The sequence below is a fragment of the Cetorhinus maximus genome, chromosome 10 (assembly GCF_964194155.1).
Source record: "Cetorhinus maximus chromosome 10, sCetMax3.hap1.1, whole genome shotgun sequence".
Classification (NCBI taxonomy): domain Eukaryota; kingdom Metazoa; phylum Chordata; class Chondrichthyes; order Lamniformes; family Cetorhinidae; genus Cetorhinus; species Cetorhinus maximus.
This window is the reverse complement of record NC_135888.1, coordinates 29,592,835-29,605,688: the sequence shown is the minus strand read 5'-3', so window position 1 is coordinate 29,605,688 and position 12,854 is coordinate 29,592,835. Positions and strand designations below refer to the sequence as shown.

General features: G+C 43.5%; 1 protein-coding gene across 2 annotated transcripts in view; it reads right to left on the bottom strand.

Annotated features, from left to right (window-relative positions):
• Nucleotides 1-6,409: 6,409 nt before the first annotated feature.
• Nucleotides 6,410-12,854, bottom strand: part of LOC144685610 (glutamine synthetase-like) — a 55,379-nt gene continuing 48,934 nt past the window's right edge. For both annotated transcript variants that reach the window (XM_078550296.1, XM_078550295.1), the window contains exon 7: nucleotides 6,410-7,182. In XM_078550296.1, the coding sequence (XP_078406422.1) occupies nucleotides 6,885-7,182 (298 nt within the window). In that variant the 3' untranslated portion in view covers nucleotides 6,410-6,884. The remainder of the gene's footprint in view (nucleotides 7,183-12,854) is intronic.

Sequence of the window (12,854 nt, the reverse complement as noted above, 5' to 3'; positions counted from 1 at the left end):
CCAGGCTTGTCCTGGAGGTCCATATGTGGTGTGCTAGCTGAAGGTTCGTTAGGTTAAAGCTTCCCGGGTGTCCCTGCCTCCCTGGAATATGCCCGGGTCAGCGTCTACCCCCTCAGCATTTCCCTGTGCGTGCTCATCCTCGGACTCACTGCTGGACTCATCGTGTGCAGCCGCAGCCACTGCATCTACATCTTCTTCGTCCACAGCGTCCCCCCTTTCCAGTGCAAGATTGTGGAGAGTGCAGCATGCAACCACGATCACACATGGCACACGACACACGATCTGGGGGGTACTGGAGTGCACCCACTGAATGGTCCAGACAACGGAAACGCATTTTGAGAAGACCAATGGCTCTCTCCACCGCAACCCTTGTGGAGGTGTGGCTCCTATTGTACCGCTGCTCAGCTTCTGTTCTTGGATGGCGGAGAGGCGACATGAGCCACCTTCTGAGGGGATAGCCCTTGTCACCCAGCAGCCATCCATCCAGCCGGGCTGCAGCACTGAAGAGTCCCGGCACCTGGGAGTGTCTAAGGATGTAGGTGTCGTGGGAGCTGCCTGGGTACCTTTAAGAATCACCATCCTGTGATCACACACTATCTACACATTCATGGCGTGGAAGCCCTTCCTGCTGACAGCAGATTTCCTTCCCTAAAGGACATTAGTGAATCAGATAGTTTTTTTTACAACTATCAACAATGGTTTCGTGGTCATCATTAGACTTTTAATTCCAGATTTTTTAAAAATCGAAATCAAATTTCACCATCTGCTGTGGTAGGAATTGAACCTGGGTTCCCAGAGCATTACCCTGGGTCTCTGGATTACTAGTCAGTGACAACACCATATTCCTTTCCCTAAAGGACATTAATGAAGCAGATGGGTTTTTACAAAAATTGATACTAGCTGTCATGGCCTCTGTTACTGAGGCTAGCTTAATGAATCTTAATTCTACCAACTGCCATGGTGGGATTTGAACCTGTGCCCCCAGAGTATCAGCCAGGGTCTATAGCTCACTAATCCAACGATGTTACCTCTAAACGACCATCTCCACATAAGAATGATTCTAACAAAAATCAAAGAACTTGAACATTCATACCTTCACAACCTTAAATGGTCAGTTACATTAAAGATATTAAAAATACAATGAAAACAGTTACTTATTTTCTAAACCTGAACATCTCAATTTCCTTCTGCACCCCAAAACTCAAGTCAGATACTTATCAAAATTTGGAAGATTAACCATTTCGAACATTCGTATGAGGGTTGGGATTTCTTGGACCTTCCACTTACTTTCACTAAGGTTTTCCCTTCAAATCTCCTCCAACTGTCCCATAGTTGTGAGGTGGAAGGCCACTGAAAGGACCCCCACAGATGAGGAAGGGGGTCATTCACACATACATTATGAGGAGTCTGTGCAGGATACCATTGTTGCCAGAGACTTTCTCATACAAAGATGCTTCATGTGATGGGACCTTGCCATGAGGTTGAAAGCTGACCAGGAAGTCAGAGTAGCTGCTTGGCTACACCAAGGGAAGGCCATTTGAAGGAACCTGCAATCCAACCTGATAGAGAATTGATGAATCACATGTCGTTGCACGGCTCAGGTTGACTGAGACAATAAAGACTTTGGACTGCATGGACACATCTAAAAATCTGCATATAGTTATTATTTTCCACAGATAAAGGTATTTCCTTGTTATATTTACACATCTCTAGTTTCTTACTTAACACAATTATCCTTTTCTAAGCATCACAATGATCCCATTAGTGCTCTAACTGGCGTGATGTCCTCCACTCTTGGGCACTCCTATGTAGTGCTCCCTTTGTTGCCATGAAGGAGTTGGAGGCAGGTTGCTCACATCCCTGGTGATATGGCTATGACGATCGTGACAGTCGGCATCATTGTGCAGGGACCCAGCTACCTGCATCTCTGCCCTTGCTTGGACCCGGCTAGCTACCCTACAACTACCACTTGTCTTTTTGCTCCCTCCTCTTGAATGGCCTCCTGTGCCACGGTGCTGTGGTCAGCTGGCTCATCCTCCCAACAGCCCTCTTCCTCATCCACACAGGGAGCAAGTACCTCGTACCTGTTGGACAAGGTCAAGAGCTGAGGCTCCTCTGTTCTTGAACACAGGATCCCTCTACCTGCCTCACTTGCAGTCACACCCTGCTGACCCTGACCACTGACTGAACTTGAGGTACTTAATCTACCGGGTGTGACCGCCTCCTGAACCAAAGCGTCCAGGTAACTCTCCCCCTCCCGGATGTGCCGCAGCGTCCGGAGCTCAGACTCCAGCTCATCAATTCTGAGCCAGAGTTCCTCCAGCAACCAACACTTGCTGCAGATGTGGTCACTGCGGCTCGCAAAGGGATCTGCCAGCTCCCACATCATACAGCTACAGCACATCACCTGCCCAGCCATCTCGACTTAGATAATTAATTTATTAATTAGCTTTGCAGTGTTTTTTTTTTCAAATTTGGTGCAGATTTCCTACCAACCAATCAGGTCACAGCTTTCCTGTGATGTTACTTTTTCAGTTTTGGCTTCAGTTACTCTGTGCCCCGAGGTCACCGCTCCGGTGCTCCTCCCTCCGAGTCTGCTCCCTGGAGACAAGGCCGTGAATCCCTGAGGTAAGCTAGATTTATACTCACTGCTCCGGTGCTCCTCCCTCTGAGTTTGTTCCCAAGATTTACTCACCAATCAGCTGCTTTTACTTTAAAATCCACTTTCCTCAACTCTACCCACACAGATTCTACATCATCTGACCCTACGTCATTTCTTGCTATCGATTTAATTTCATTTCTTACTAACAAAGCAACCCCAACCCCTCACAGGTCTGGTGCACTCCTGAAGGCACTGCCTCTTCCTCTCTCTCTCTTTTTTTAGGTTTGAGGAGGAGGGAGGGAAACGCTACAGCAATATAATGTTTGGGGCTATTTGACAGTGGGTCTTCCTCAATTCCCTCCTGAGTCACGGTGACTTCTCCCAGAATGCTTCAGTCACTACTCACCAGCGGCCTCTGTTGGATGCTCTTCCTCCAGTTGAGTGCAAGAGTCCTTCTCGATTACCTCCTGAGTCGCACTGGCTGCGGTGACTTCTCCCAGAATGCTTCAGTCACTTCTCACCAGCGCCCTCTGTTGGATGTTCTTCCTCCTGTTGAGTGCAAGAGTCCTTCACCTCGATTACCTCCTGAGTCGCAGTGGCTGTGGTGACTTCTCCCAGGATGCTTGTCACTTCTCACCAGCGCCCTCTGTTGGATGCTCTTCTTCCTGTTGAGTGCAAGAGTCCTTCTCCTCGATTACCTCCTGAGTCGCAGTGGCTCCGGTGACTTCTCCCAGAATGGTTCAGTCACTTCTCACCAGCACCCTCTGTTGGATGCTCTTCCTCCTGTTGAGTGCAAGAGTCCTTCTCCTCGATTACCTCCTGAGTTGCAGTGGCTGCAGTGACTTCTCCCAGAATGGTTCAGTCACTTCTCACCTCTGTTGGAGGGTGTTAAGAGGCTTCAAGGCGATTTAGACAGGTTGAGTGAGTGGCAAATACATGGCAGGTAGATTATAATATGGATAAGTATGAAGTTACCCACTTCCATAGGAAAAATAGAATGGCAGAGTATTATTTAAATGTTGATAGATTGGGAAATGTTGCTGTACAAAGGGACCTGGGTGTCCTTGTACACCAGTCACTGAAAGCAAGCATGTAGGTGCAGCAAGCAGTTAAGAAGGCAAATGGTATGTTGGCCTTCATTGCGAGAGGACTTGAGTACAGGAGCAAAGATGTCTTACTGCAGCTGTACAGGGCCTTAATGAGACCATACCTGGACTATGTGTTCAGTTTTAGTCTCCTTACCTAAGAAAGGATATACTTTCTATAGAGGGAGTGCAGCGAAGGTTCACAAGACTGATTCCTGAGATGGCAGGATTGTCATATGAGGTGAGATTGGGCCGTCTAGGACTCTATTTACTGCAGTTTAGAAGAATGAGGGTGGACATCATTGAAATATACAAAATTCTGACACGGTTGGACAGACTGGCTGTAGGGGATGATGTTTCCGCTGGCTGGGGGAGGGGGGGGTGGTGGGGGGTGGTCTAGGACAAGGGGTCACAGTCTCAGGATAGAGGATAGACCATTTAGAACTGAGATGAGAAGCTTATTCACTCAGAGAGTGGTAAACCTGTGGAATTCTCTACCACAGAAAACTGTGGAGGCCAAGTCACTGAATATATTTAAGGAGGAAATAGATAGATCTCTGGACTCTAAACGTGTCAAGGGGTATGGGGAGGGAGCAGGAGTATGGCGTTAAGATAGAAGATCCTATTGAATGGCAGTGCAGGTGCGAAGGGCCGAATGATCTACTCCTGCTCCTATTTCCTATGTTCCTATGGATAAAATCTTTAGCTCGGTGGGCTGGCGAGTGTTCTGAAGTCATCACGCGCGATATTTCGGCTGGCAGAGCACCCACCGACAATTAAAAGGCCTTTTAAGGCCATTAAAAAATTAATTAAAGGGAAACTTTTGCTGCCCGTCCAACCTTACGGTTGGCAGGTGGGCGAAAGGCCATGTGGCCTTTGCAACTTTTTGGAAACCTCGTGCATGGGTGGGATGAGGTTTCCAAATGCAAAAATAGTCACATGAGGGGGACATGTTTTATCACATCTTTAAAATCTTATTTTTAAAAAAAAATCTGTTTGTTTCCTCGAGGCAGCTCTGTGCCTCAGGGAGATTTGCAAATGGCACTGCCATGCATGTGTGAAGTTCACGCTTATCCCGCTTGCACTCCTCCCGCCGCCCACACAGGCAGCACTGAGTGCTGCTACTCATATTTCAAGCTGGGCAGACCTTAATTGGCCCGCCAGTGTGAAATTGCTTCCCAGCCCTGATCGTGGGCAGTGGTTGGCTTCCCGAACGCCTGTGCCAAGCCTGCCATGGGTGAATTTCTGCCCTACGTTTCCAGATCTTTAAAATTATGAAAGGTTTTGATAGAACGTATACAGGGAGAATGTTTCCCCTCATGGGGAATAGCATAACTAGTTGTCATCAATAGAAAACAGTCACCAAGAAATCCAATAGGGAATTCAGAAGAAACTTCTTTACTCAATAAGTGGTAAGAATGTGAAACTTTCTACCGCAGGGAGTGGTTGAAATGAATAGTGTATATACATTTATGGAGAAGCTAGAATAGGTGGTTACTATGGTAGATTTAGATGGGAACAAGGTGGGAGGATGCTCGAGTGAAACATAAACACCAGCATGGAGTGGTTGGGCTCAATGGCCTGTTTTTGTGCTGTTTATCCCACGTAATACCTAATAAACATGTCAGTAAAAGTCAAGGTTGGTCCATTCTAGTGCAATTAGCTTTTTAATGATATGATTACGTCTTAATGACACGATTAAGTCTTAATTACTCCCAAACAACCTCTTTCACTGAAAATTAACTTCTACAAGCACGGAGTTCCATTCCTTCAGATTTTAATTTTTCAAAATCTCTAGCAATGATTAACTTTTAAAATTTTGTCACTTTTATCTTGCTCTCTTAATTCCATCTTTCTCACTCCCTATTTTACTTTGTGCATGAATTTGCACAGATTTTAATATTCTAATTTAAGCTTGCCGATCTGCACATTTTATTAACCATTTCTCAATCTAACTGGTTGAGGAGATTGCACAGTTGCTTTGTCGTGTTTGTACAGGTGCTTCATCCCCTGTAGAGTGCACTGACATGGATTTCTAATTACCACAACTTCCAGTGCAAAAATCCATAGGGCAGGATTTTTCGCTAAGTGGGCGGGCATGCGCCCGACCCACTCGAGTGTAAAATGACACGCAATGATGTCAGGCGAGCATCCTGATGTCATCACACACTCGTGATATTCTGGTCGGCTGGCGTGGGAGTTGGCAGCGCACCTGCCGACAATTAAAGGGCCTATTAAAGCCATTAAAAATGTAATAAAATTAAATTTTGCTGCCCACCCAACCTTACGGTTGGCAGGCAGGCAGGCAAAAAGGCCAAGCGGCCTTTGCATTTTTTGCGAAACAGTGTCACATGAGGGACATGTTTAACATTTCAAAAATCTTTTTTAATTTTCAAAACTCTTCATCTCTGAGGCAGCTCTGTGCCGCAGGGAGCTTTTACAGCGTACACTCTTACGCATGGGTGAACTTGCGCTCTCACCCTCCTCTCTCTCTCCTACCCCCCAGCCCCTACACAGGCAGCGCTGAGCACTGCCATGCGCGTTTCACACTGGGCAGGCCTTAATTGGCCTGCCAGCGTCAAATCGCGGTCTGGCCTCGATCGCAGGCATCCCACCCGCCCAATGAGGGAAAACATACTGGCCTTAGAAGGTCTGTGGGATTGTGCAAGTGCGATATAAACAGCAAGTAAATGATCAAATGTGTATGATTTTCAAAACATCTGCCCAAAAAGGTTTATTCCATACATGAATTATCACAATAAACATGAACTATTCCGCTTAAAATACAAAATAATTATCTTGTGCAAGTTAGTGACTTCAATACAAGTAAAAACAAGAGCTCTTCTGGAATCATCATGAAAACATGAGTTTCCTAGAGGAGATTTAAACTTAGTCTTAGGAAAAAACAAGTATCAGAAAGCTACATAAGAGAATTCCAGCTCCCATGCAAATTCAAGTTTGATAATATTTTCCATTGATCAATTACGAATATTTAATGTCCTTTATGTTCACAAACAGGTGCAATCAGGTTTCCAAATAGATCAAGTATTAAATGACTATCATCATTCAAGTAAGTGGTTAAAAAAAAGTTATCCAAGTCTTTTAAGATACATTGACGAAAGAACTATTTTGGATTAGATAAAAATACCACTGAACCTTGTAGGTATTGTAGAGCCCAATTGAGTGCAACATTTTAGCTAATTCCCAGTTTCATTTAGGACACAGGTCCTGACCAGAGCTTCAGTAACAGCATAAGGGTCACAGTTTGCAGCTGGTCTTCTGTCCTCGAAGTACCCAAAACCATCTTGTCCAACTTGACGGGGAATTCTAATGCTAGCCCCACGGTTTGCTACTCCAGCGGAGAAGTCATGGAGACTTGATGTTTCGTGCTTTCCGGTTAGCCTTCTGGAATTATCCTGCCCTCCTTTTGGATCATACACATGGATGTGGTATTCGTGCCTCTTACTCAGCTTTTCAATTGCTTCTTCAATGTGCCTAAACCAAATATTTTGTACATGCAAATGTTATATCTGATTGTGTTTAGACCGTCATTCTGGAATATTTCGACCTAGGCTGTGCTTCAAAATGAAGAGTATGCATTACATAAGATCACAAAAACATTAGTAGGAGCAGGAGTAGAACCTGCTCTGCCAGTCAATAAGACCATGGCCGATCTGAAGTGGCCATAACTCCACTTTCCTGCCTGTCCCTGATGACCCTCAACTCCCTTGTAGATCAAAAATCTGTCCAATTCAGCCTTGGATATACTCAATGACCCAGCCTCCACAGCATTCTGTGGAAAAGAATTCCAACCCAACCCAACCGAGAAGAAATTCCTCCTCCTCATCTCCATCTTAAATGGGAGACCCCTTACTTTTAAACTGTGCTGCCTAGTTTTAGATTTACCAAGATGATAACATCCTCTCAGCATCTACCCTGTGAAGTCCCCTTAGAATCCTATATTCTTCAATATTACCTCTCATTCTACTAATCTCCAATGAGTATAGGGCCAACCTGCTCAACCTTTCCTCATAAGAGGACCCCTTCACCCTAGGAATCAGGCTAGAAAACAAGTGTTGAACTCCTTCCAATGCAATTATATTCTTCCTTAATTAAGGAGACCAAAACTGTACACAGTACTCCAGGTGCATACTCACCAATGCCCTGTACATTTAAAGTAAGACTTCCCTACTTTTATAAACCTCATGCTCCTTACAATAAAGGCCAACATTCCATTTGCCTTCCTAATCACTTGCTATACCTGCATGTTGACTTTTGTGATTCATGTACCAGGACACCCACATTCCTCTGTACTGCAGCGTTCTGCAGTCTTTGCATTTAAATAATATTCTGTTTTTTCATTCTTCCTGGCAAAGTGGACAACTTCCCACTATTTTCCCACATTATATTACATCTGGCAGATTTTTGCCCACTCGCTTAACCTATTTAAAACCCTTTGCAGACTCTTTGTATCAGCAGCAAATTTGGCTACAATACAGTCGGTCCTTTAATCCAAGTCATTAAAGGATCATAAAATAGTTGAGGCCCTAGCACTGATCCCTGTGGCACTCCACTGTTAACAGTTTGTCAATCTGAAAATGGCAAGTTTCCTGTTAGCTAGCCAATCCTCTATCCATGCTAATGTACCCCAACATTCTTATCTTCTGCAGTAACCTTACGTGGCACCTTTTGGAAATCTAAGTACACTAATCTACTGGTTCCCCTGCATCAACCTTACTTGGTACATCCTCAAAAGTGCTATAATAAATTTATCAAACACCATTTCCCTTTCACAAAACCATGCTGACTCTGCCTGATTGTATTCTGATTTTCTAAATCTGCTGCTGCTGCTTAATGAATTCTACAATTTTCTCCAATGACATGTTAGACTAACTGACCTACAGTTTTCTCCTTTCTTGAATAGTTGTGTTACATTTCGAGCAATTCGCTGGGACCTTTCCAGAATCTAGGGAATTTTGGAAGATCACAAAATGCATCACTATCTCTGCAGCCACATCCTTTAACACCCTCTGATGCAGGCAATTAGGTCCAGGGGACTGTCAGTTTTTAGTTCCATTAGTTTTCCTTGTACTTTTTCCCTCTAGTAATTGTTAGGAAATAGAGACACTCTAATTAAGTTATTTGTGTTTGTGGGTGTTATGAACGAGTTTTAGCATTAATGTTTAAGTTTGGCTTGTATTTCTGTATCTGTGTTAAGAAAAAGGTCAAATGGAATTTTAGTTTCACTTTAAAAAGGTGTTTGCATTTCTAATGGAGCTTTATGACTCCTAAAGAGAAGGTAAACATACAAGGGTGGAAGAATTGGACTGTTAACTAGCAACAGGGGGCCAGCGAGGGAGGTCCCTCCCATAGACACTGAAGGAAAAAGACAGCAGTTTGATTTGGAAGCTGTTGGAGTTCAGCTGGTTTGGAAGGCAGCTGCCAAACAGAAGTCACCTGGAAGGGACAAATAGCAAGTCCCAAGCTAAGGAAAAATCCCAAAATCCAGGGGACTGGAAGAGATGAAGTCTAAAGAACACCTTCTAGGCAAAGGAAGGACAGGAACCTGGAAAAAAGTCCTGTTAATGAAGTTAAGAGTGAGGGGCAGAGAGCAAGGCTCCAAGCTTCAGATTTAAAGGAGACAAAAGCTGCAGAAAGCAGATTTAAAGTGAGAACAGCTTGTAAGAGACATGAAGGTCTATAACTCTTTGCTATGGGCATGTGAAGCAGTGGTACTGATTACAGCTGAGTCGGTGAGAGTCGGTGCATGGAAGAGAGCTTGAATGCATGTGGTGACCCAGGGGAGAGGAACATCAGGAGGAGAGTTCAAAACTCACAAGGGCAGGAAGGTGTCTAAGAGAAAGCGTTGGTTTGAGAGAAGATTCCAAGGTGAATTATTGGAAAGTGGAGATTGGAAACGCTCATGTGAAAAACATAGTCATAGCTCGGTGAGACTGGTTGGCTCAGTGTGACAAGCATCTGGGGGGGGAGTGGGGGGAGGGGGTGGGGGTGCAGTTGTTGAGGAGAGATCCATAGCATCTGCTTGAGGTGGTATCTGTCACTTGGTTTCAGAGTGTGATGTGCCTGACCACAAGGTGCCTCTTGGTTTACATGGACTGTGCACATTAAAGTATAAAATAGCTTTTGTAACTTGTTATCCATACAAATCTGTATATATCTGTGAAGGTATAGTTGTGTGGATGAAGGAGTAGTATAATAAAGTTAATCTTTTCTTAATGTTTTATTCTTTTGTTAAAAGATCATTAGCTGACCCCTGTGACTCTGTTCAGTAGCTAGTCTCCACGTATCTAAACAAACAAATAAAAGTTAAGATCTATCAAGCTGGGTTCCACTCTGGGATCAGGCTTGTCCCGGGGTAATCTCAGCTGGGGATCATAGCATGATCGTGATTGTTTTAAATTCCTCACCCCCCCACCTGCCCCCAGCCCTTTGCCCCCTGCTTTTCTATGATTCTAAGAATGTTTTTTGTCTCTATTATGAAGGCAGATACAAAATACTTGTTCGAAGTCTCCGCCATTTCCTTGTTTTCCATTATTAATTCCCCAGTCTAATGAGTGACATGGTATAGGATGAGACAGGATTAATTAGTGACTTGGTAGCCAAGGGTCCAACATTCACTGTCATTTCTCTTTTCCTTTTTATATACTTGAAGTTTTTACTGTTTTTATTTTTCTTTAATTTCTCACCAAGTCATTTTGCTGCTTTCTAAAATTGTCCCAATCTTCTGGCCTACCATTAATTTTTGCAGCATTATACATCTTTTCTTTCAATTTGGTACCATCCTTAATGTCCTTAGTTCCATGAATGGTGCATCCTGGAGTCTATCTCCTTAAATGTCTGGTACTGCTTCTCTACCATCTTACTTTTCAAGCTACTTTCCCAACTCACTTTAGCCAACCGTCTTCATACCCTTGTATTTGCCTTTATGTTTAGGACACAATTTCAGACCCACATTTCTCACTCTTAAACTGACTGAGAAATTCTAATATGTAATGATCAATCTTACCTGGAGGATTCTTTACTATGTCACTGTTTAATCTTGTCTCATTAAACATTGCCAGGTCTGTTCCCTGGTTCACTGACTTTTACATCATCATGAGATCTTCATGACACTCAGACTGATTCAATACAGGTCATGTTCTTTACATCAACATATTTGGTGAATCAATTGACAGAATTTAATTGAAAAGTAGATTGTGGTCAATTGACAATAGTAAAAGCATGCAAGATTTGTCTGAAAAGTGATTAATATTAATGGCCCCTACATAAAAGCTTTAAGAAAATTAGGGCAATTTGCTGCTAAAAAGGCAAATATTCAGAGTGTAAAAGAGAGGGGGAATCCGTCAATGGCCTCAGCTCTGTTCAGAACACCAGACCAAACCGAGTGATCACGAAATGTAGAGAGTCATAAATCAAATGTTTTGCCATGCCAAGGGGTCTTGAAGATCACATCCAATCATCAATTTCCATTTATATAGGGTCAAATCTTTTCTGGAGTGGCAATCATCACTGAATTGCCATTCTGCTCCTATTTTCCTACCTTAGTCTGGAGTCTGAAGCTGCATATTTCTTACCTGCATGTCCAACCTGAGCCTGCTGAGAAATGTGCAGCATAGTTGCTCCTAGAGGCCTTCAGTGCAGTACAGGATCATTGGGAGAGATGAGGCTACGCCCCTTTTTATGGCACTAAGTTTAAAAGTTCCAGCCACTTTGACAGGAGAGAAGGAAAGTGTGTAAGAGGGAAGGGTGGGTAGGTCAGTAGTACAGTTAGGACTGATTTTAATCCTTCTAAATTTTCCTGGGTAACTATTCTGCTATGCAAGTCAGAACCATCTAAAATCTCCGGCTTTAAAATTGAAGTCTTGGAGGGTTCCAGACTAACAGGGTAATTGCTCAACAGAATTTGAAACTTCCCAGGCAATTCCATGCAGTTATGTGGGGACTCCCGAAGGGTCCCGCAGTGCATCTTCCAGGGTATGGAAGACCTGGGCCATTGTGACTAAAAGGAAACGTTTCCAAGTTGCTTCTGAAATGTAAATAAAGGGTTCAAGGGTGGAGGGTGCAGACAGGAAAGCAAACTTAAGACCACAATCAGATCAGCCATGAACTTATTGAATCACAGAGCAGACTTGAGGAGTAGAATGGCCTACTCCAGCTCCTATTTCCTTTGATCTTAAAAGGACTTATTCAAATAGGGAAATCAAAGGTTTAGTTTAGGAGTTCAAGGAGAAGGTGCTAGAGGGTGTCTAAGGAAAGAATTCTATAGCATAGAGCCTGGACAACTGAAGGTATGGCTGTCTAAGGTAGGGCAAAAGGAGGAGGGCAAAGCACCAGTGGGAGGAACGGTAAGTTCAAAAAAGGGCTGTAGAGATGGAAGCACTTGGAGTTATTGGGAGAGGCAAGATCAAAAATGAATTTTAAATTTCCAATTGTCATGTTTAATGTGACATTTTGGATAACTGGGAGCTAATGTCAGTGGGGACAATTTTATGGCGCAAGTAGAACTTGCTGTGATAACAGCTGAAGTTTATTAAGTGTAGAGGATGAGGGGTTGAGAGGTGGGCTGCATTAGCATTGTAATAGTCAGGTCTGGAGGTGACTAAACTATTGATAACGGTTTTGGACAAAGATAAAGTGAGGCAGAGACACAGGAAATAGGAGCAGGAATAGGCCATTTAGCCCCTTGAGCCTTTTCCATGTCATTCAATGAATTTATGGCTGATCTATGGCCTAACACCATATACCCATCATTGCCGTATCCCTTTATACATTTGGTTAACAATAAATCTGTCAATCTCAGAATTAAAATTAACTGACTGAGAGTTAACTGGCATTTGCATGATAGGGTGGCAGAAGTTTGGAATTCTTTGTGTATAAAAATATTTCCTAATTTCACTCCTGACAGACTTGGATCTAAATATCAGACTATGTCCCATAGTCCTTTATTCTCCAACCAAAGCTTTTCTTTATCTACCCTATCCGTTCCTCTCAATACCTTGAAACTTTTATTAAATTACCTTTGAACCTTCTAAAGTCAGGAATACAATCCTAGTTTATGTAATCTCTCCTCAGTTTAACCCTTGGAGTCCAAGTATCATTCTGTCAAATCTAGGCTGCATTCCCCCCAAGGCCAATAAATCCTTTCT